Below are 22,396 nucleotides of genomic sequence, written 5' to 3' on the forward strand. Positions count from 1 at the left end.
GTGGGCGCTGTGGTGATCCCGTCGGACGAAGTTCTCCCGCGTGGAGGAGGCCATTTCTCGGCGGAGTTCGGTTCTCCGTGCCGGCTCGGTGCCTCGCTGCTGCCCAGTGAGAGGCATGACCGTGCTCTGCCGGCTTTTTGCAGAGAAATGTGTTGTAAGAGACAGACGCGCTGTCTCTGTGTCCCAGGAACACGCCTGCTTACAGGGGATGTAGGAACTGCGTGTGCTCCCGCACGGCACATAGGAGCTATCTAGGATAAATTTTTAATAAAACTGGAGAGCTGCTGGAGAGTATCCAACTAAACTGATGAAGGGACTGGAGCATCGCTCTTGTGAGGGAAAGCTGAGAGGGCTGGGACTGTCCAGCCTCGAAAAGAGCAGGCTCAGGAAAATCTCAACTTGTGTAAAAACCTGAAGAGAGGGTGTGCAGTGGGCAGAGCCAGGCTCTGTCACAGGGCAATTGCCTCAGGTCCTGTCATGGTGCCCACTGCCAGCACCAGCGGCAGTGGGCACAAACTGGAACACAGGATGGTCACTCTGAGCATCAGGAAACACTGTCACTGTGTGGGTGACCAAGAGCTGGCAGTGGGTCCAGGGAGCTTGTGGAGTTTGCATCCTTGATGATGCTCAGAACTCATCTGGGCACCTGGGTCTGGGTGGCCCTGCTTGAGCTGGGGGCTTCAAACATAAACTCCGGTGGTCCCTCCCTGGCTCAGCCATTCTGTGATTTTGTGAAATTGTGTCACTGTCATCCAAGTAGAAATAATGTGTTTGCAAGCAGCATTCATTGTAGATCCTGAGAGGTGCTGAGATTTACCTGTTTAGCTTTGTGGCAACTCCTCTGAAACCCCCGATTAATTGCCTTTCAAGTGACATTGTTAAAAAAATAGGGCAGATTTGTTCTCTCCTTAAACTATATATACATGGAAAATAAACATAATTTAACCCAAAATAAAAGTCGGTAATATTACTGCAGGTAACTTTACTAATATTAGAATTTCAAATACTATCTGATTGTTTTATTCTTACATAGAATCTCATATGGTACCTGTTACAAGGTCATCGTAGCAATACAAAGCCACAGCCAGAAATTGTATCACTGATGCTGATAATTCCTATACTTAGGCCTTCAAGCCAATTTACTTGATTTATCTGAAAATCTTTACTTATTTGAGATAACCATTTACTTATCTGAGATATAAAACCACTACATTTTTACACTATTTTTTGATTTTCATGCTCTTTAAAGCATGAAATACAGACAACAGAAGGGATGTTTCAGGTTAAAGGAAAGAAGCTTCTATGTGTGCAGGTATGTTGTTGAAATAATCAAGAAAACCCCATACACAATACTCTCGTCTCTCCCCATATAATTTGCCTGTATGTTCTTTTGTAAGAAACTGTGACTAGACCTGAATTTACCTAATCCTGAGGTACCCTCTTATGCTATTTTTGTAGCATATTTGTATAGCTATTGGTACATTCATCCTATTTTCAGTCTTCACGTAAAGTTTAGTTTAGTCATGAGAAAAAGCTACTACCTAAGCCAAGTTGTATATTTAATGTTTTTCTATTTTAAAGAAAATTCTGAATGTTTTGAGAGGGTTTCCAAAATTATATTATTTTATATGTCATATCTCAGTTAGGTGGCATTATTTTTAACATCACAAGACCTTCCCCCCCAAATGAAGAATTGTTTGGGGAGCTGTGGAATACTTATTACTACTCTTGCTGTCCTGTAGTAAAGCATTTTCTGATGTTAGGCAGGAGCTGTGAATTTGTTTTATCTCTAGGTGGCAGCAATGTTGCCTTTGGAGAGCAAAGTACAGGTTCTTTGATGATCTCCATTTCCTGCACAAGCCCATCTGTTTAAAAAAATCTTTTGCTTCTCTTATAATACAGAGGTTAATAGGCATGTAGTAAAAGTCCTGCTATCATGCTCTGGTGTGATACAGGAAAAAATGAATGTATACCCTCAAGTTCTTTTGGTTCTCTGACTGTTTTGCATTGTTAAATTTTTGAGGGGAAAAATGTTCTGAAGCAGGTAAGCTATCAATAAAAAAACCAAAAACCAGCAGAGTTTCCTAAATAATAAATAAATAAACCTAAAATCAGATTGTTGGTGATATACAATGATTAGTGTTGTAACAACTATGAGATGCACAAGACACAGACTGTTATTTCTGAAAATCCAGCAAGGTTTGAAGTTTTAGCACTCAAGAAATCTTTGAGTATTGGCACTTGGCTTTTTTTTTCCCATCTAAGTGTAAATGTTGAGGATAAATGCCTTTCCACTGTGGCTGCTTAATAGAATAGCACAAGCATGTAATTCTGCAATAATTAGTCATAATCAACTGAACAGCAGATAGAAAATGTCTTGAAAGACTTTTTGTCATAGCCATTGGCACATGAACATCTCAAGATAATTTTTTACTTGCAGAATTTTCTTTTCTGTTTTATTATATTTTTATTCTTTTTATATGGTACAGAGATAAGTAAAAAGACCTTAAACCAAAAAGAAGTGAAGCAGATTTTACAGAGACAAAGGCCATGGGCTGTAAGGTTCCTGCATGGAGGGGCAACACTGTGTAGAAAATGTAAAATAGTCAGGTCAGCAGGTTTGTAGAAGATTATTTGGGGGGATGATCAAGGGCCTGGGACATTTTCATAATAAGGAAAGGCTGAAAGAGCTGGAGAAAAGAAGCCTCATCAATGCCTATAAATACTTTAAGGGTCATTCCTACCATATTTGGAAGCAAATAAAAGGATATATACCGAATACCATAGGAGATTTGTCACAATTTAGAATTGTGCTTGCTTTGATGCCAAGTCTAAGCAGAAAACAAATAAATCATCCAGCCAGTAATTTATCTTGTGGGTTGCTTGATTTACACTCCAAGAATCCGGCACACAAACTTTGCCCCTCCCTCTGTGCCATAGAGTTTTGTAATTTTTTTTATTATAACAAAGGTCATAGCAGTGAGTTTGTGATTTAGCTGACTTAATAGTCTTTCAAGCAGTGCAAGGACTGTTTAGGACTAGGATGTTTCTAAAGTGTAAGGGAGAAGCAGGAAGGCACATGAAAAATGATAAGGGTTGATATCATGTTTGTTATGAAGACACTGAGGATTATACCTCCTGTCCTAAGAGCTAGAAAAGCTATAGGCTGTGGGTGAGCATAATCCTGTGCAGCACAGTCACAGAGGCAGGATCACACCTGTGCCTTGTACCCTGAAGCTGTTTTAAACATGCATAAAAATTTCATGTTGAGTAACAACAGCTCAGCTGGAGCAGACTCTTGCAAACATCTGTAGTTTTACCAGAGGAAAACAATTTTAATCACCTGTCCTTGGCCACATGCAGTCTCTTAATGTATCATTGCACAGAAGAGATTTTTTTTTTAAGTGCGTTGTACTACAGTTTTTAATTATAGCCAAAAAGATTGTTCTTTTTGTATCAGTCTTTGGGATATATACGTGGCTGTACAAATGGATGAATGAATATATATATATAAGCAAACATATGCATATAATCACACACACATACACTTGTGTTTAAATATCTAGTGACTTTTGCCTAACAAGTCTAATGAACTAAAGTCTAAGTTTGAAAATGAATATACAGATACAGAAACATACAGGGGCAAAGTGGTACTTTTTTTTTTTTTACTTTGAGGAAGTAAATTGTTAAATTATTTTATTGATAATTTATAATCTGTTAAACTTAGTATTTATTTTTAACAGGGACTTCTATACAAAATTTTTGGAATACATTTTCTATAATACAGTCATAAGAAGGACAGATAGCAAATCATTAACTATGTCACATGGTTTCCATATGATTTGAGTTTCGCTTTGTGTTATATCAGTAAGCCCTTTAAATTCCTTGGATTGTATGTCTTGTCAAAGGTATGGATGGGAAAGCCATGAATATGGAAATCTACAGCTTTTGAAGTGAAAAAGACCTCTATCCATGGCCAGTACTAAGGTAACTGCATTTTAAAATAGAATTCAAAAATATGTAGTGAGACCTGAAGCCTTTCTAATCTAATTTTATTGTTTCTGTTTTATCACAAAATGATTCTGTATCACAAATTGATTCAGTATGTTAGTTTTTAGAGGGGGCTTATATTTATGTTGACTGACAGTTTAATCTTCCTGACTGTCTTGTTAGGCATCATGTGTTTAATAAGACTGAGGACAATTTAATTCTGATTGATACAAGACACTCTCTCCTGTGGCACTTAATTGAACCCCACCTGGTACTGAGACCATGGTGCTCTTTGGAGTACTATCATGCATAAAATTTAGGGCTATTAAAGTCTGGGATCTTCAACAGTGATTTCATGTGCACCTGTGAGCAGGTGTTGGTCCTTGGATTTGGAATTAAGACAATGGACATTTGTGACTATAGATTTGTGAGTCTTGGGCAGAATATTTTTTAGGTTGCCATGAGCAAAATATAAACCTTGTTTCTTCTCAGCTGTTCCAAGGCTCTTCCAGGACTGGAATCCTTATTGAAAATAATTGTGAGACAGTGAGCAAGCTGGCATGCTTGGTAATGTGTGGCTCTTCATTTATCTCAGCCAACCTGATGGCTTCAAATAGCACCAAGATGTCCAGACAGGTCTGCAGACTGCTGGCATGACAGTTGGGACAGCAGGCTTGTCAGGAGGAGTGAGCTGTGAGCTGGCTCACAGCTTCTCTTCATGCTGTTATTTCAGAGGAGTTTGCCTGTAAAACTTCCTTTCTCCTATTCCTCTTTTTGAAGTGCTCGTCTACAAAAAGGATAGGGAGGCTGTAAAGAGGGAGGAATCCTGTTACCTTTTTTACTCATTTCAGGTGCAAGAGCAGAGGCTACTCCTGGCCACTTGAAGGTCTGGTACGGTATTAGTCATTAAATGTGAACCTTGGTGTCTTGCCTGGTATGGTCATAAATTTTCTTCCGGAGGACTTTCTGTTTGAATCCAGTTATTGACTAACCTGTTATGGTTGTGCTTCCTGTAGCAGTTTTTGTAAGAACAAAACTTGCTTGTTTTGTTTAATATTTGTTTTTGTTTTAAAATCTGTTCTAAAAACCATAGATACAGCTTGACAAAGGTGGTACTCAAGTTGCAGAATGACATGTTGCTATATAAACACTGTTTCCTTTGGAATTTTCTTGAATGAACCCTAGTAATAAACTCTTAAGTTAGTTCATATACAAATTTGCAGACATAAAAAATTCCAAGTCACAAACCAATCGGGGTTGGAAGGGACCTCTGAAGATTGTCCAATCCAAACGCCTTGCTAAAGCAGGTTCACCTGTACCAGGTTGCACAGGATTGCATCCAGGCAGGTTTTGAATATCTCCAGAGAAGGAGACTCCACAACTGGGCAGCCTGTTCCAGTGCTCTGTCACTCTCAAAGTGAAGTTTCTTCTCATATTCAGATGGAGCTCCCTGTGTTTAGGTTTGTGCCCATTGCCCATTGTCCTGTTGCTGGGCATCACTGAAAAGAGTCTGGTCCCATATTTTTGACATCTGGCCTTAAGATTTTGTGTTCATTGTTAAGATCCCCTCTCAGTAGTCTCTTCTCCAGCTTGAACAGAACCAACTCCCTCAGCCTGTCCCAATGAGAGAGCTCTTCCAGTCTCCCAAATATCTTTGTAACCCTCTGCTGGACTCTCTCCAGTAATTCCTTGTCTTTATTGAACTGGGGATCTCAGAACTGGACACAGTACCCCAGATCCAGCCTTACCAGGGCAGAGTAGAGGGAGAGAATAGCAACCCTTGGCCTGTTTGGCACACTGGTCTTAGTGCACTCCACAATGTCATTTGCCTTCTTGGCCACACAGAGACAATGCTGGCTCATGGTTAACTTGTCTTTTTGTGTTTGTAAACACAGAGTCCAATTTATGATGGACTTTGTACTGAAGTCCACTTCCCAGAATCTAACTGTGAGTTGGATATAAATTGCATTAGTGATTTGCAGGAGATTAGTGGTATTTTATTGGAGAGAATAGGAAAGAACAGAGAAAGGATTCCAGCTATCCCAGCTGCAAGATTGCCTGATTTTTCTGACTTCTTCTGGGCCAGGACAGGAAACCTAAGTAGGAGATAGAATGAGAGGCTAGAAATAGCTAAGGCCTAGATCCAAAAAAGTAATCTATACACTCATCACCTTTTCAGGCTGTTATGTTCCCACTTGTCTTCATTAGGAAATTAAGAACTTAAGTTCTCTTTTTTGGGTTTGTACCTAGGTCACAGTGAAGATGAACCCAGTCAACCCAAGCAAAGAACAGTCATTATCTTTGGTTATGGGTTATTAACCAATTATCTCATTTCATTCCTCTGTGGCAGTATTCACAAAATCCAAAGGGACCTGCCTCCACATGCCCTTTCCCTGCTCCAAGTTCCCTGGTGCAGCTGTTCCCCATGTATTGTCTGCAGCTGTTTGGCACTGGCACCATCCCAGCCTTGGCATGTCCTGCATCCCATACTTTGCATTCGCTGCCAGCAGCTTTTTCCTAAGATATGTAAATGAAGTAAAGGGACTTTGTAATTTTCAGTTTATAGCTTTGCAAAGGTGAATGAGAAAAAGAATGTCCTGCCTTATAGCTTTTCTGTTTCACCTGCCAAATACCACAGATCTACAGAGGAAAGACATGTAAGGACTACCCAAGAGGTCACAAGAACCCTTGCAGTGTTGGGTGATGTAAAATGTAGTTCTGACTACAAATTAATTATATTTGCAGTGAGCTATGTGGTTAAATCATCTGTGTGTAGCTACACACAGCTTAGAAGACATTTCTTAAAGACGTATACACTGGTCTAGGTCTGGCTCCTTACAAGCCTCTTTAACAGGAAAGCTGCAATCTTATTTAGCACTTTCCTGCTGCATGTGGAAAACCAAGCAGGAATGATAAAAACACTGGACATATGCACACAAATGCAGTAACACAGTTGGAAGCTGCCTAATGATGTTTATTCTGATACCATGGTGTGTGCTCAAGACAAAAGTTCTCTCAATATTTTGTGCTGTGCACAGTAAAGGAGAAGAGTTCAGAAATTAAGAAAGTTCTGGGAAGGAATCAATCTTTTTTCCCTAAGCTGCTTAAAAAAAACTTGCTTTTTTCTTAGTGTTTTGCAAGTCTTAGGAATGATTTCAACCGCTGTTTGAGTGGAGAATGGGTGACCTCAGCAGGTTCAGAAATGCAGTTCTCTTGGGCTGATTGTTCACTGATATCTCAGCACATTCTGTATTTTGTACTTGCATGTTCAAATGGTTGTGAGAATTGCTGTATGATATTTTAAATGATGAAGATATTGTTACTACTAATCTTCCTTTTTTCTTCTTCTTTTTAGGAATCAATAGATTCATGAAGAACGACTCCATCAATTAAAAAGACAACTTACATTTATCTTTTCCAGAATAGATGTGTATTTTAGAAGTTAATTTAATATTTAAATCAAGAGCATGGAAAAATGCAAGTCTCTTTGCCATAATAAAAATGGATAACCCAACTTTCCTTTGTACGAAGCAATATGAGAAGGTGCTATTGTCAGGAACAAGACTCCATTGTAGGAAAGCATTTAGATTCCTTTACATTAAGTGAGGAGAGAATGACAACAGTGGCAGTTTCACACATGATGAAATTTACTAAGCAGAATTTATTTTTTTTAGTTGGTGGAATGATGATATATGTAGTTGATATTGGAGTGGACTTCTGGGTAGCTAGTAGATATTTCTGTCAAGGACAATATTCCTGGAGTATATTGATACTGTGTTTTAGAGGTTTTTCATCAATAATAACTCAGATATTTAGTTATGCATGGTTTAAAAACGACTGGGAAGGTACTGATACTGGGAAGCTGAAACTGGTTTTTCTAGTTCATCTCTTTCATTGTGGAATTTTTATAAGGTAAGCACATTTAAGAATTTATTTTAAATTGAGAAATCATGGTGCTTTAGGACAATTATTAAGAAGTGCTTAGTATGGCTTCAGGGACAAAAGCAATTCTGGCCTTAACAATTACTGCTCCATGAGAACAAATTGCTTTTTGTAGTAAATTTTGTCAGGTTTTGATGGACATGTAGTTCGTCCATATAACTGTAAGTAATGATTTTTATAATTCATAACCCTACTCTGTTTGATGAATCAGCCATTTGATGAGGCATACATAATAAAAATTATTGCTTTTTATCATAACTGATAAATATGAGTTTTCAAAGTGATGTTATGCACAGTAAGCATCTGAGACAGCTGAGGAAGTAATGTTTCAATCTGAGTGTCTAACCATATGTAGAAAACTCACCAAGATTCAGAAGAGAAATTAATAGCTGAATAGTTACTAAGGATATTTGCAGAAGTATTCCCTCAGGGACTGACTTAATGGTGATAGGAAACTTTGTTTGCTTAGTGGATTACCTTGACTCTAAAGCAATCCACAAAACTCTTGGATTTGCCTGAACTCATACCCTTTCCAATGAATACCTCTTACCATTAATTTCTATAATTTTGAATCTCCTTTCCCAGAATTAGCTCCATATTCTCTGAGTGGCTTATTATCTAATAAACATTATTTTGTCCTTTACTTTGACAGTGTTGTCAACTTGTTGCTTGTTCTCTATTGCACAAATGATATTTTCTTCAGTGCTAGTACTTATGCTTGGAAAATTTCCAAGATCTTATGTGTAAGTTACAAAGTTCTTTCAGCCACTCCTCACAACTCAGCAGTGTCGTAATGCATACTGTAAAGTATAAGCTGGTAACACCAAGCTGGTATCTGGGCTTGTACCTTTGTGATAAACTATTGCATACTTTTATTATATGTATTTTCTTTAGGTGTATCAAGGAACAACTCCCTCCTGTCCTCTCTCTTAGTCATCTAATTTACGTAGTTAATTTAGACAATGAGTCTCTCAGGTTCATCTGTGCAGTAAATGGATAAAAATAGATTCTGTCAAGTCAGGTCACACTTGTTAAAGTGAGATTCTCCAGAAGGTCGTTTGGGGCAGAAACCCATATTCTTCATTCAAAGAGGAAAATGAGGGCCTAGCCATTACATAAGATATGGTCAGTGAACTCTGGAGGCTTGAAATTATAAGATGTGAATAAACCTTATCTAATTGTCTTTTTTCATTTTTTCCTTTCTTTCTTTCGTTCTTCCTCCTTTCATTTCCTTTTAAACCTCCTGCTCCATCTTTGGGCTTGGATTCCTAGAACGGTTTGGTTTGGAAGGGACCTTAAAAATCAGCTCATTCCAACCTCCCTGCCATGGGTAGAGATAACTTCTACTTGACCAGCTTGATCAAAGCCCCATCCAACATGGCCCTGAACATTTCCAGGGATGAGGCATCCACAGTTTTTCTGGGAAACCTATGCATCACCACCCTAACAGGAAAGAGTTTCATCCTGATATATTTTCTTAGCCTACTGTCTTTCAGTTTGAAGCCATTCCCTCTTGTTGTATCCCTCCATGCTCTTGTACAAAGTCCTTCTTCAGCTTTCTTCTAGGCTCCCTTTAGGTACTGGAACTGGTGACTTATAAACTAGTACCCTTTGGGAACTGGAGGTTTGTACAGTGTGCAGAACAATGAGAATCAGTTTGGCTTTGCTAACACACTGTCAATGCTAAGTAATAAATATGCAAATCATATTGCTATATATAGATGTATATATGTACATACAATATATATAAAATCAGAGGCAAACAAAATTAAAAATATTTCTTATCTAAGAAGGCTTTAGTTTCTTTGTTGGAAAGAGTGTGTACCTGCAATTATATTTTATATGAAATAGTGTGTTCTGCAAGGAGACAAAATTAAGTTAAATATGTACATTTTAACTATGCTGACTAAAATTATATTCAGCCTCACCCATTTAAATGGCTCACACAGATGTTTGTAGAATTGAGAACAGTCGTGACATAATAGACAACGTTAAGACAATAACACTGTCATGGAATGTGGGGAAATAGGACATTTCCTTAGGGCACCATATGAGTTCTGCAGATGTCTGATGTGTAGCAGTGTGCTTCATCCGCCTAGGACACACCTGTGGGAGACTAAACATTAGCAACTCATAACATTTGCTGGCAGAATAGGTCACACAGGTAGCAGCCACTGTGATACTGGCATCTGCTGTTGTGCTTCTTGATGCCTAAAGGTAGCTCAGAATGCCCTGCAATTTTGAATAGAAGCAGAAGAAAAATATTTTTTGCATATTTGTAAAAATTAATTCTAGATCCATGAGACATCAGAGTAAATGTGAGTGCTTTGCTGAACCTGGGGTTATTTCATTACATATTTCTAAAAGGCAGTGAGAAAAATTCAGAGCCAGCCTAGGTGATGGGCTGCAGGATGGACCCTGTTCTGAAGCAGTACCAGCTGGCAGCAGGGAGCACACCTGTGGGAGATGCACTCTGGAAAAGGAACTCCTCTGCTTAGTGACAGAGCTCTGGGAGGAGGTGAGCAGGTTGAGGAGTATCAGGGACAGAGAGACACCCATGCAGACTGCTAGAATCACACTCTGCCTCTCCTGAGACTGTCCCACAAGCAGACAGGCAGGATGCATGAGATGGATGATTCCTTATCCACTCTTCACCTGGCTGAGCACAGTGACTTAAGGCTAGGGGGCAATGACAACAAGTTCCTGCCCAGTGCAGCAGGTGTGCCTACCCCACCTTCACAGGTGCTCTGGCATAACAGGTTTGAGGCTTTGCAAATGGAACTGAACAATAACAAGGATGTTGAGTCATCTGGCTAGGAGATGTCACTAAGGTTAAGTTACCCAACACCCTGTGTCAAACTCTTACTGCTCTCTACAAATGAAAGCAGGCTGTTGTCAGCTGGGGGTCACTGTCTTCTCGCAATAAACAAGTGACAGAAGCTTGGGCCCAGCTTGCACTGGGAAAGTTTGGATTGGATATTAGGAAAATTTTCTTCACTGCATTGGAATAGGTACCCAAGGAAGTGGGTGAGTCTCCATCTCTGGAGATATTTAAAAGACATGTAGATGTGGCACTTAGGGACATGGTTTAGTGGTGGATTTGATAGTGCTAGAGCAGTAGTTGTTCTCAATGATATTAAAGATCTTTTCTAATCTAAATGATTCTGTGATTCTATGCGTTTGATCACATTTTCTTAATATAAATATACTCACCTAAATATTGACTTAGTTGTACTTGTTTCATGGGTTTAGTCCAAGTATTTTGATACTTAGAAGGTGAAATTTAACATGCAACAGAGAGAAATTTTCCTTTGATAAGGATTTGTACAATGCTGAAAGCTGTGACTGCATGAGCAGAATTTTGACAGGAAAATCATTATTGCCAGGCCACTTGCACCCTGCCTATATGAATTTCTAAATGGCACCCAAATATTTATCGGTGTAGTTTGATGAGATGGGATGTGTAGTGTAATGCTGCGATTGTGTTACAAAGTCAGTGGAAATTGAAGGGGAAGCATGTGATATGGAAACATTGCCAAGGTCTCTTGCTTGTCACATGTGAAGGCTGTGAAGCAACAAAACAAAATAGCTGTGACCCCTGTGAATTCCCAGCCAGAGACAAAGCCTTCCTAATTTTACAGGATCAAACTTCATCACTTGTGAAATGATGATGAATATCCAGCAACATCTCAAGAACAGAGAGACAATGGAGCTGTGTTTTTGTGTTTATAACAAGTAGGAGCCCTGTCATCTGCGTTGTCTACAAAGAAACACTACAAAGGCAGAAACCCTTTTTTTCTCTCCTGTCAAAGTGAATGATATTTAGAAACACTGGTAATTCTTTACCATTCACATATGACAATTCCAGTTGCAAAGGAATTGTGGGTTTTTTACCCTGTTGGCTTTCAAGTAGCTTATATACCTTGAAATGATGAAAAAGATATTTTCTTTAGTGAATTTATAGGGAGAAAAAGTAAATGGGAAACCTGCATTTATCTGTATTATTGACATAACCATTTCACATTCCATTTAGGATGTACCTCTATCTAAAATACATAATTAATCCAATATTTTTAATTAATGTATTTTTATTACAGTTGTAGTACCTTTTAAAAAGACTTTTTACAGTTTATGAATATTGAAGCACAGAACTTCTACAGCAATAGATATATTATAGGAAAGTAGATTAGAGGAGTATAGCTATAATAGTTTCAGAGCAGGCACAGGGTTTAACTGAGCTGTGGGCATGATAAAGGAGAAAATTTAAACCTGACGTATCCTTTAGTATGGACCGAACTTTACCCTAGGCTAGGAAAGTACTTCAACAATAGGTCTAAAAGTTGGCTATGTGCCCTTCCTAAAAGGTCATATTACATGCCAAATGGACAGATGAGAAAGACAGTGTAAGTACAAAATACTCTTAAAATATGAAAATTTGTCACAGTGAACTTACAGTAAGTGACATAAGCATGTGGAGCTCAGAGAGTGCCACCCTGCTTAATACATAATCAAAGAGCAGGAGAAGTATTTGGAGTTTACTAAAAAAAAAAATAATGTATTCTATCAAGTGTTCAAAGTCAGAGGTGGACTAACCAAAACTGCTACAACTAGTGACATAGCATATCATCTTATAACAACCTAATATACCTAATATAGGTATTATTGTATGTAAACCTAATATACAGTGCTCAGGAGGAATGTGCTTTGAAAACTGACAAGCGATTTCAGGTATGCATCCAGCTGAAATATTCCTTTTAGGACATTTCTTGCCTGGCATATTGCCTGTCATCTCGTCTGTGAGCTCTGCAGCTTGAAATTTGTGCAGATGGTTTCCACTTCTTGCTGCTTGGACAAACACAAGGCCTGGTACATGAGTCCACGGACAACTAGCAGATCAGTCTACTCAATTGTTTTTTCTTGAAAACATTGCAAACTTTCCAGATTTTTACATCTCAGATGCAAGAACCAGATGTTTTGGAATACTAATTGTTTTATAAACAGAAAAAAGCATTAGATGCTTTGCCAAACAGTTCAGTTCTTTGCTTATGAGTTCAGGGAACAATATATACAAAACCATAAAAATAAAAATGAGTTTCCTTTGGGAGTAAATAATGGATCCAGAGCAAGCTCATGAGTGGCAGGGATGCAGTCTATGAATCTCTGCAGGGATGCAGTCTATGAATCTCTGCAAAGAGAAAAGGAAAGGCTCACGAGTAGTAATGAAGCTGCTCCACACCTACTCCTGTTGTTGCAATTCTCACTTGCATGGTCAACATGCCTTAACATACCAGGGAATAAGTCGTGAATCCACTAGCATGCCCTTAGCCCAGGAACTGACAATCCTGCCTGTCTTGCTTGTGGTTGTGGAAGAGAGCCCTACACTGCCTTCCCTGTCGTCAAAGGATTTGGTCTTTAAAGGTGGTAAAGGTGTTAAACTTTTAACCTCTGGAGGGGCCAGGGATTCTTCCTAGCTCCCTTAATAAGAAGAGTCCTGTGCTCCAGTGTTACATTGGGAGGAGACAAGCCTGTGAGATCTGCCTGGCTGATGATCTGCTGCCCTCTGTTCTCTACGTACGGTAAATGCAAGGCATGGGTTTCATCAGGCCCGTGGTGTCTGTGATCCTGTGGATGGCCAGGGAATTAGAAGGCTGCACTTCAGCATGAATCATGAAGTTATCAGATGGAAAGGTTAAGCAGACCCTTCCAGCTTCATTCAAAAACAAGATATTGATGTAGTGACTGATATTAACATGCTCAGGGTGTTCAAGACTTTTCTTGAGACCACACCACAACTTTTTCTTCAGATTTACATCCTCATGGAACAGGGCCAAACTAATTTCTATCAGTGTAACTCTGTCTCAGATCCTGTCTTAGGGGAATGTAAATAGGAGGCAAGTTAAGGCACAGGACCTTGCCTTTCTTAGCTTGTGTATAGACAGTCTTGTACAACTGTCTAAGATAACCAAGTGTTGGCCTGTGGTGTTCTGCTTAGTTTCTCAAGAAAATAGATCCAAATGAATGATGAAACTGACATGATTTACTTACTGAATTAGTTTCTCTTTTGATGAGGAAAGGCTCTAGTAGTCTTTGCAAGGCTAGAAAGATTGGCTGAATAACAGTGAGTTTTCTTTAAAAGGGGCTACTTAGGTTGTCCTTGCCTGCTGGTTGTAGTCAAAATGTGCTCATTGGAGAAGAATCTTAGAAGTTGAAAACATCTGGGAACTAAATAGACAAAAATAGGTTTGGAAGTGATGTCTGAAGGCTGCTATGATAAAAATCCTGTTTATGAACAAACACATGGATTTATATACCTATAAAGCCAATAATTTAGTATAAATGAAATTCTAACAGTTGACTCCAAGAATCATTATTAGTCTAGATCTATTTATTACAGAAAAAGAGAATTTTATGCATAAAATTCTTCATTAATAATAATAATAATAATGATGATGATGATGATGATGTTAAAATTGTTACACACATATTTTTTTCATTCCTATCCCCTTTTCCAAGCCATCCCTTATCATCCTATGCATGTGCTTTTCTACACTGTATCCTATCTCTCCACATCTCAGGACCTCTGCTATGATAGCAAGACTAGATTTCTCTATCCTACATCATCATGCATGTAACAAATATCTCATTTGATAGTGTATCAACAGTCAGTGTATCTGCTTTTTACTGTTATCGATATAAAACTATGACTATGGCACAAAGATGAAAAAAAAAGGTAAAACTTATATTTCAGTATTTTCTGAAATATAAGTCTTCCTGATTATTTAGAAAGTAATAATGTAGTAGGTTTTCTTAAAAGTGTGTTTTATGTTTGCAATTAATCAGATATTATCTTTGGAGCTTATGGATCTGTATTCTACTTACATAGATGTTGAAGTTCACAGCTGGATATTCATTAATACCCTGAAAAGGATACAAAGAAAGTGAATGAGTATCTCAAAGAGAGATTGAGGAGAGATGCTAAGTGAATTTTCAGAAAGGCAGTAATTTAAAGAAATAAGAACCTAACAAAATTAAGCCTGTAGTCTTTATTTAAACTAATGAAAAGTCTCATTCTGTTTTATTAATTTTCTTATTGCATGATATTGCTGGGCTTAAATGATTCTCTGATATCCCTGATACCAGACAGATATCAGACAAAATTTTATCTGATAAGAAGATGGAAAAAGTTGTAAGGCTGTATCATTTTATTGAGTGGGTTTCTAAAAAGTGCTGTCTAATCAAGTGTCCTTTTTAAAATAGGTATTGGTTTGCTTTGAAATATGGCTGCCAAGCTGCATTTAAACAATCAAGTATCAGAGGTGCAACAGAAGCAGACCCTTCCAACTTCATTCAAAAACAAGCTATTGATGCAGTGACTGATATTAACATGCTCAGGGTGTTCAAGACTTTTCTCGAGACCACACCACAACTTTTCCTTCAGATTTACATCCTCATGGAACATGGCAAAACTCATTTCTATCAATGTAAGTCTGTCTTTTTCCTTCTGTTGCAATTGAGTATCTTACGTAAAAATAATAACTCAAGACTGGATAGCATTTTAAACATACCTTGGAAAACATGCATTCCACTGTATTATTACTCTGCATTTAATTAGAATTTCTGTCAAGTAGATGGTCCATTGAGGAGGAAGATTTCACTACAAAAATGAAAAGTCATATATAATACTGTGCATCATAAATATAGAAATCATAATATCTAATAAAACCATAATGATGCATCTCTTGAAAATAAGCTCTTAAATATAATTAGCATGTAATACGCAGAGCAGTTTGATATGTGTGGTTTTGATTACATATTCTTTTAAAACTGCTAGCTAGGCATTTGGAAGTCAGTAATGTAATTAAAGCAGCCCTGCGAGCTGTCACTACCATCACCCATGTTACAGGTGAGGGACAGAGTCAAAACTAAATCTAAGGATATGTCAGTATTGTAGAATGCAACATGGTGAAGAGATACTGCTTCAAGTCTTAGAAGCAAGACAGCAGCTGTACCATTTCCAGCTCTAAAACGAGCAGAATTATTGGCAGGACATTGACTTACTCAGGGTTGGAATTTATCTAACCAAATGGGGATACCTGCATTGATGTCTAGTGTTCCTTCAAAGTCCATGGAGTCAAAATTTACTCATGGAAATGGATCAGGCAAATCTCACCTTGGATATGACCATGTGAAAGATCAAGTGTTAGTTATAGATTTCTACGTTCTAGACACAGCAGACTCACATATATTGGTTGCTGAAACTTAATTTTTTATGGTCAATTTACAATATTTTGGGAATTTCTAAGTCCCCTGTGTGTGAAGATGGCAGATATGACATGCAGCTTAGACAAGGCCATTAAGGACCAGGGGCTGGGCAGGATAACATAAGCATACCAAACAGCATCAGATGCCTAGATTTAAGTAACTAAAGTGAGCCTTAAAATTAGGGTGAGTTGCTTTGGAGCAGAGAGTAAATACAAAAGTGGGTTAAAGAAAGTGTTAGGAAAGCATGCCATTTTCTAAAATTTCATTCAGCAGTCACAGTACAAAATAGTGTATATTTTTCTCTGATGTAACTTTTTTTCTTGTGTTTTGTTTAGATGCTGCCATTATGATGTCTTTTTGTGGTATCTCCTTTTCAATGGTTGATTATCAGATATCACTACGAAAATCTCTGCCTGAAAAAGATGAATTTCATGTGCTTTCCAAGTTCATGTATCTCTTCTATAAATTGCTTACCATCACTTCTTGGATACTCAGTATTTCATTGATTACTTTACTCAGTGTCAGAATTTCTGTAATTGTGCTGATATTTCTTTGGATCTGTGGCTTCACTTGGACTTTGAAACAGCATACAACATTTTGCACGTCTAAAAATATGGAATATCTGTACAGAACTGTAGTTGGAATCATTCTAATTTTTTCATTTTTTAACGTAAAGGGGAGAAGAACAAAAGTTTGCATTTCTATTTATTATGCTACTCACACTGTGGTGACACTAGGTATTTTGTTTGTATATATGTTCTGGAAACCTTTCATTATCAAAGAAATACGTTTTACAATTGTAAGCATCTTAACTATTTTGAGTCTGGTGTTAGGTATTATTTTTCTTGCTGTTTATTACAACCATTTTCATCCCACTACTTATTGCAGACCTCAGGCATATTCAGATGAAGTTGATGGAGTGGCAGGGCAAAAAGTAAGAGTGAAAACTGGTAGATTTCAGAATTTCTTAATGCAATGAACATTACAAGTTTTGGTGGGTTTTTTTGTTTTGTTCTGATTTTTTTTTTTTTTTTTTGGTTTGGTTTGGTTATTTTTGTGGCCTTAATAGCAAATTCTTGCTGGACAGTGTGTTTCTCTGTCATTGTTACTTACGAATCATCACTGAGGAGTACATAGTGGACCAGAGTTGTTGGCTTTGGATAACTATTTGTTTTCCACGATACAAAGACTCTGTAACATGAACATTATGTGCTGGTGAAAGTTATTTTGTCAAAGAATAGTTTGTCAAAGAAATGATTTAATCTATTCATCCAAAACAATTCACAGTTTTAGTTTTTTAACAATGCAAATGTAAAATAGGAAAAACTAAGAGTTAACTAACTGAAATATAGCATCAAACCCACATTCTATTAACTTACGTTGATTGTGTTAAAAACAAGGCTTTTTTTTTTTTTTTTGTTCTTGCTGGAAGGAAAGAAGAGTGCATTTAAAAAACTGAGGGTGATCAGTCTTCTGCTTCTCCCCATTACTGTAAGAGCTGCAGTCCTTCATGTAAACACACTGTACTGCCTTCTCCCTGAAGAAGAATAGCTTTGATTTATGGCTCAATCACTATCTTGCCACAAGGAAATTTGGGGAGATATTTTCAAGCATTTTATCATCTAGGTGTTTTAAAGACGTCTTTGTTGTTTTTTGTACTGTTAATCTTTCACACAGTCTTCTGTATTTAGGGGTGATGCCAGCTTGTTCTGGGTTATAATAGCAGCCTGAGTGATTTATGGATGGCAACAGGAGTCTTGCATACAAATTAAGAACTATCTTCCATAAGCTTTCTTCTCCTTTGGGCTCTAAGATGTAACAATTTAAATGCTGATTTTCACTAAAATATGAGGCTATGAAGAGCAGGCAGTGGTGCAGCATCTTCTGTCTATCACTGGAGAAAAAGCAGCAACTGTTCTGATAACTTGTACTCTCAGAGGCTGGCAAAAGATAAAACTAACTTGTCTATCAAGAATTTTTGTCAGAAGACAGAGTGAATCCAGACATTTCAGCTCTGTGAATGCTAAATCAACAACAATGAAATAAGGTGGATAGCCACAGTTTGTTCAGAAATAAAATCTAAGGGGGAGTATTTCAGAGGTACTGTGTTTTAAATCTGTATTATGAAAATCTGGGGTTCTTTCTCTCCCCTCCTTTCTGCTTCCATTAAGTCACATTTGCAGTTAGATTGGCCACAGGCAAAGTAGGGAACTAGTTTGAGAAAAGAGGTTAGAGATAAGAAAAACTGATAAACTTTGTCAGGAACCAAATCTGTTAATATTCTTTATTAACAACAAACTTCTATGAAACTCTGGGGGAAGGGCTGAAACTTTAGTTGATAATTAGGGCTCTTAAGAGCTGTGTCTTTTGTGTCAAGTTCACAGACTGCAGACCGCTTTTTTCTTGTTACTCTTTCAGCCTTACCAGAGCTTAGGGGAAGTTTCTAAACGTGTTTCTTTCCTGTTTCATGTCCACACTTCTCTTTACCAGGCCAGCCACGTACATCTCCTTGATCCTATTCAAGGAAATTAATTTCTATGTGCCTAGCTTGGACTGAACAGTCTGCCTTTTTGAGGCTGCACATGACAAATTTGTGTAGTGAGGAAGAGTTTACTTCTAAAATCCCTCATTCCTGCTTGGGGGTAACAAAATGTGGTTTACAAGTTAAGATAGAAAAGCACAATCCATAAGACAAAGCAATACTAGTTTAGTTTTACTAAAATTGGTATCAAAAATAGTACCTTCACTACCTTTATTCTGGAAGAGAGATATTCAGATTTGTTAGCCCTGGAATGTCTTCTTAAGTAAGAAGAAAAAGCCCAAGGCTTTAATGCACCATGATTGTCCTAAATTCTATCTTTATTGCAGAATATTTTTTATTGGTGATGGTGTCCCTGGAAGCAAAGTGCATGCCTGCTTTTAGGCTGAATGTACTCTTATTTTGCTATGGAAAAAATAGAATCCTAAATAGTGAAAACAATCCCTATATGGCTTCCCACACTTTTACTGTTTGTCAATCTAAAATCCTGAGAAAGGACTAGGGTAAGGAATGGTGGAAAATAGAGAATATTATCTCTATCTTGCAGAAAATGATGAAATGTTTTCTAGCTATTTTTTAGAAGATGACCTCAAACTTTATATATGATCTGAGAAGCAGATCTCTGGGGAAATATGAGATTGTAAGAAGTCCTAGTGTGGGCAATTCAGCCCTGGGGCCTCCAAGTTCTCTGCCTTCTGTCCAAAATCTGGAGCCTGAGTTGCTCCTGAAGAAAATTAATTTCTGGTGTAACAAAATAATTTGTCTCGGTGATTTTTTTTTCTCCTTTCAATGAACTGACAAATTCCAAAGAGAAGTCTGTCATTGCCATCTCTCTGGCCAACTCCTAACACTCATTTTCTCTCAGGGGAGAAAAGCTGAACATTGTGCTGCCTTCTGTTGTTCTCCTTATGTCTCCTCACTCCCTTTTCTGTGCTCCTAAGAAGAATATTACACCGAAGTTGAGTTGGTAAGAGACATCTAGGTGGCTATTTATATCATCCTAATTCAAATGCACACCAAACCAAATTACTTCAGTTTCAATCCTTATTTTAGGCTTGTAAGTCCTAGTTGGTATAAATTGAGACATATCCTCAGCCTGGAAACGGTCCTTTGGAGAATAATTTAGATTATTTTCATAAATCTTAAAGATCTTCAGTGTCCTTCCACCAATACGTCTCCATTTTGTTGCCATCAGTCAGGGGACCTCAAGAGATGGGAATTCCTGGTACTTTGCTCCCAGTAAATTTTTATCTAGAGGGGAATATTATGAGAATAAAAAATTAAAACTTTAAATTCCTCCCTATCTTCTTGACCTTGAGTTCAAGATTTTCACTTGATTCCCTTCATTTTCACAGCTATGAAAATGGCTTCTCATTCATCAGATTGTTCTAACTCAGAATCACTGTAGGAGAGAGGATAAGGAAGCATATGAATTGACTCCAGACACATTTCATATCACCAGTGACCACTACAGACAAAACAAAAAAAGCCCCACTTCATCTGGGTGTAAAGTTCAAACAATAGACTTCATAGATATCCTTTCTGCTTCCCAACTACCCTTAAAATTCAGCTGCCACTCAGTTCATGCATTGCGTTTGACCTTGTCATTTTAATCTAACAGCAAATTGAAAACAAATGGGTTTTTTACCCTTTTTTTTGTGTAAGTATGTCCATTACATCTTACAAAAAGTATTTTAATAAGTTAAATAAAATTAATAAACAATTTCTTCCTGTTTTGACTACTGTCAGACCTGGGTAAGAAGAACAACATCCAACAGAATTGTTTTAATTATCCTACTAATATTCAACGTGCCATTTGATGGCATGGGTGAGCTCACCTGATGTACTACAGATAGCACTGATTTATTAAGCCATAATTGGGTTTCCAATAAACATTTGTCAAAATAATGTATTCATTCAAACCAAAGCCTTCTTTATTTATTCATATAAAAGAGCACTTAACTTTCAACAAAGAATTGCCTGCCATCAAAAACACTCCATAAACGGGGGGAATTTATGAAGATACAGTACCAGAGGGTGATCGGTTGAAGACTAAAGTTCACTTTAACCCTTCGAAGAGCTGAGTTCCACCTCTTGCTTGGTACTGGTACTGTACATATTTCTGACTAAAAGCCTCAAGATCAAACATTAAGCTTTGTATATTTACACATGAAAGCATAATCTCTTTTTTCTACCATTGAGTCTTACATCTCAAAGACTGTTTCAAAACTAACATCTCTTATTTATATTATACAGTCTAGAAGCATGCACACAGCTCAAAGTTCTTTAGGCTTACCTACATCCTGCCCACAGTTTTCACCATGTGTAGATTCTTCCAAAAAAATCTTTGAGAGGTTAAACAACATATCACGTCTGAACCTGAGGTAATACTTGCCATTCATTCCAACTGAAGAATTTTCCTGTTCTACCTCTTTGCACTCTTCTCTATTTCCTTTGCACTTTAGCTTAATTTTACAGAATTTTAGTAGAAGAATAGCAAAGTAGATGGGCAGTACAATTGATATTTGAATGGAGTGCAGCTAACCCCTTGGAGTCCACCTTCAACAAAAAATGTTCTTCTTTTACTTCTGGTTGGCTAACATATAACAAATAAAAGTCGCTGAAGGTTCCCACTATGCAAGTGTTATGTTTATTACCTTAGTAAAATGTAGAACTTGGTGTGATAGGGAGTGTTGGTTCAAAATTAATGTAGCTTGCTAACATCTGTTGAAAATACTAACTGCACTAGTCTTCCTAAGACTGTATTTCAGTTTCCATATTTTAGCATACTTTTTATTTCTGACAGTGAACACAGATGTAAATAATGGAACAGAAAGAGAAAGATTTTCAAGTGCATGCTCATGCCACAGAAACTCTTGCTAATCTCAATACAAATATGTCAATATCATTACCATTGTCATTACTACTTGTGCTACTTTGTCAGGTGAAAAGGATGACAATGCTTAAAAGAATATCTCTGCTGCAACTGGAATGCAACAAAAAGCTTTGTCTTCTCAGCACTGACAAATGATCTTAAGTCTCCCTGATTTAGCACAGGTATTTTTTAATGGGAGCCTAGAAAAGACACAGTTAAATATTTTGGTCTTTGGGCAGTAGGTAAGCTGCTAAAAAGAAAGTGCTAAATGTTACTGGATGCTTCCTGGCTGCTATGAGAAAGCAAATGACAAAGTTACACATTTGCAGGTCACTTGCAGAAAGGTACAGGGAGGAAGAGACATAGTGGATAGAGAAAGAGGGAGCTGGTATTTTTTTCATGTACTCCACACATTCAATCTAACTTGAAACGTGTTATGCTGTAGTAGAGCAGAAAGAGACCTCAAACATAATTTTGTAGTTTGTCCTACAGCAGGATCACTGTGCTTGTTCAATTCCTGGCAGATATTTTCTAACAGGTTCTGAAAAGTACAATATTCCAGTCAATCTCCCCCAGGTCTTCTCAGTCAGAAGCCTCTTATGTTCAGACTTTCTCCTGCAATCTCAGCCCCTTGTCCTCTGTGCCTTGCAGAGCAGACTGGTACCCTCTTCCGTGAAGCAGAATTTTACATATTTGAAGATCATGATCATGTTCCCAGATTTCCTGTGCCAAACGCAGGAAACCACTTAATCATGTCTGCCTTTTCTTCTAACTGACAGTCCTTCCTG

General features: G+C 37.7%; 1 protein-coding gene and 1 long non-coding RNA gene across 4 annotated transcripts; one reads left to right on the plus strand and one right to left on the minus strand.

The window, feature by feature from the left end:
* The first annotated feature begins 504 nt into the window (after positions 1-504).
* XKR9 (XK related 9) lies at positions 505-17,553 on the plus strand. Of its 3 annotated transcripts, none has more exons than XM_064388977.1 (5): positions 505-1,312; positions 3,909-3,987; positions 7,346-7,902; positions 15,190-15,413; positions 16,530-17,553. In XM_064388977.1, the coding sequence occupies exons 3-5, from the start codon at positions 7,526-7,528 to the stop codon at positions 17,171-17,173; spliced, it is 1,245 nt and encodes a 414-aa protein (XP_064245047.1). In that variant the 5' UTR covers positions 505-1,312; positions 3,909-3,987; positions 7,346-7,525; the 3' UTR covers positions 17,174-17,553. The 3 variants fall into 3 exon arrangements, with proteins under 3 accessions (XP_064245047.1, XP_064245036.1, XP_064245056.1); XM_064388966.1 differs by lacking the exon at positions 505-1,312 and adding an exon at positions 4,842-4,881 and having other exon boundaries at positions 3,488-3,987; XM_064388986.1 differs by lacking the exon at positions 505-1,312 and adding an exon at positions 4,842-4,876 and having other exon boundaries at positions 3,488-3,987.
* Positions 12,130-15,560, minus strand: LOC135280760 (uncharacterized). Its single transcript, XR_010347606.1, has 4 exons — positions 15,498-15,560; positions 14,812-14,850; positions 13,978-14,154; positions 12,130-13,117 (listed from the first exon to the last, which is right to left on the minus strand). It is a non-coding gene; the product is annotated as an uncharacterized LOC135280760 (long non-coding RNA).
* Positions 17,554-22,396: the final 4,843 nt, after the last annotated feature.

This window comes from Passer domesticus, chromosome 1 (assembly GCF_036417665.1).
Source record: "Passer domesticus isolate bPasDom1 chromosome 1, bPasDom1.hap1, whole genome shotgun sequence".
Classification (NCBI taxonomy): domain Eukaryota; kingdom Metazoa; phylum Chordata; class Aves; order Passeriformes; family Passeridae; genus Passer; species Passer domesticus.

Bases quoted from the DNA above. Each gene is read 5' to 3' on its own strand.
- XKR9 (XM_064388977.1), top strand. From the start codon at position 7,526: ATGAGAAGGTGCTATTGTCAGGAACAAGACTCCATTGTAGGAAAGCAT. The intron at 7,903-15,189 runs GTAAGCACATTT...TTTTTAAAATAG, and splicing joins CATTGTGGAATTTTTATAAG to GTATTGGTTTGCTTTGAAAT. The intron at 15,414-16,529 runs GTAAGTCTGTCT...TGTTTTGTTTAG, and splicing joins CAAAACTCATTTCTATCAAT to ATGCTGCCATTATGATGTCT.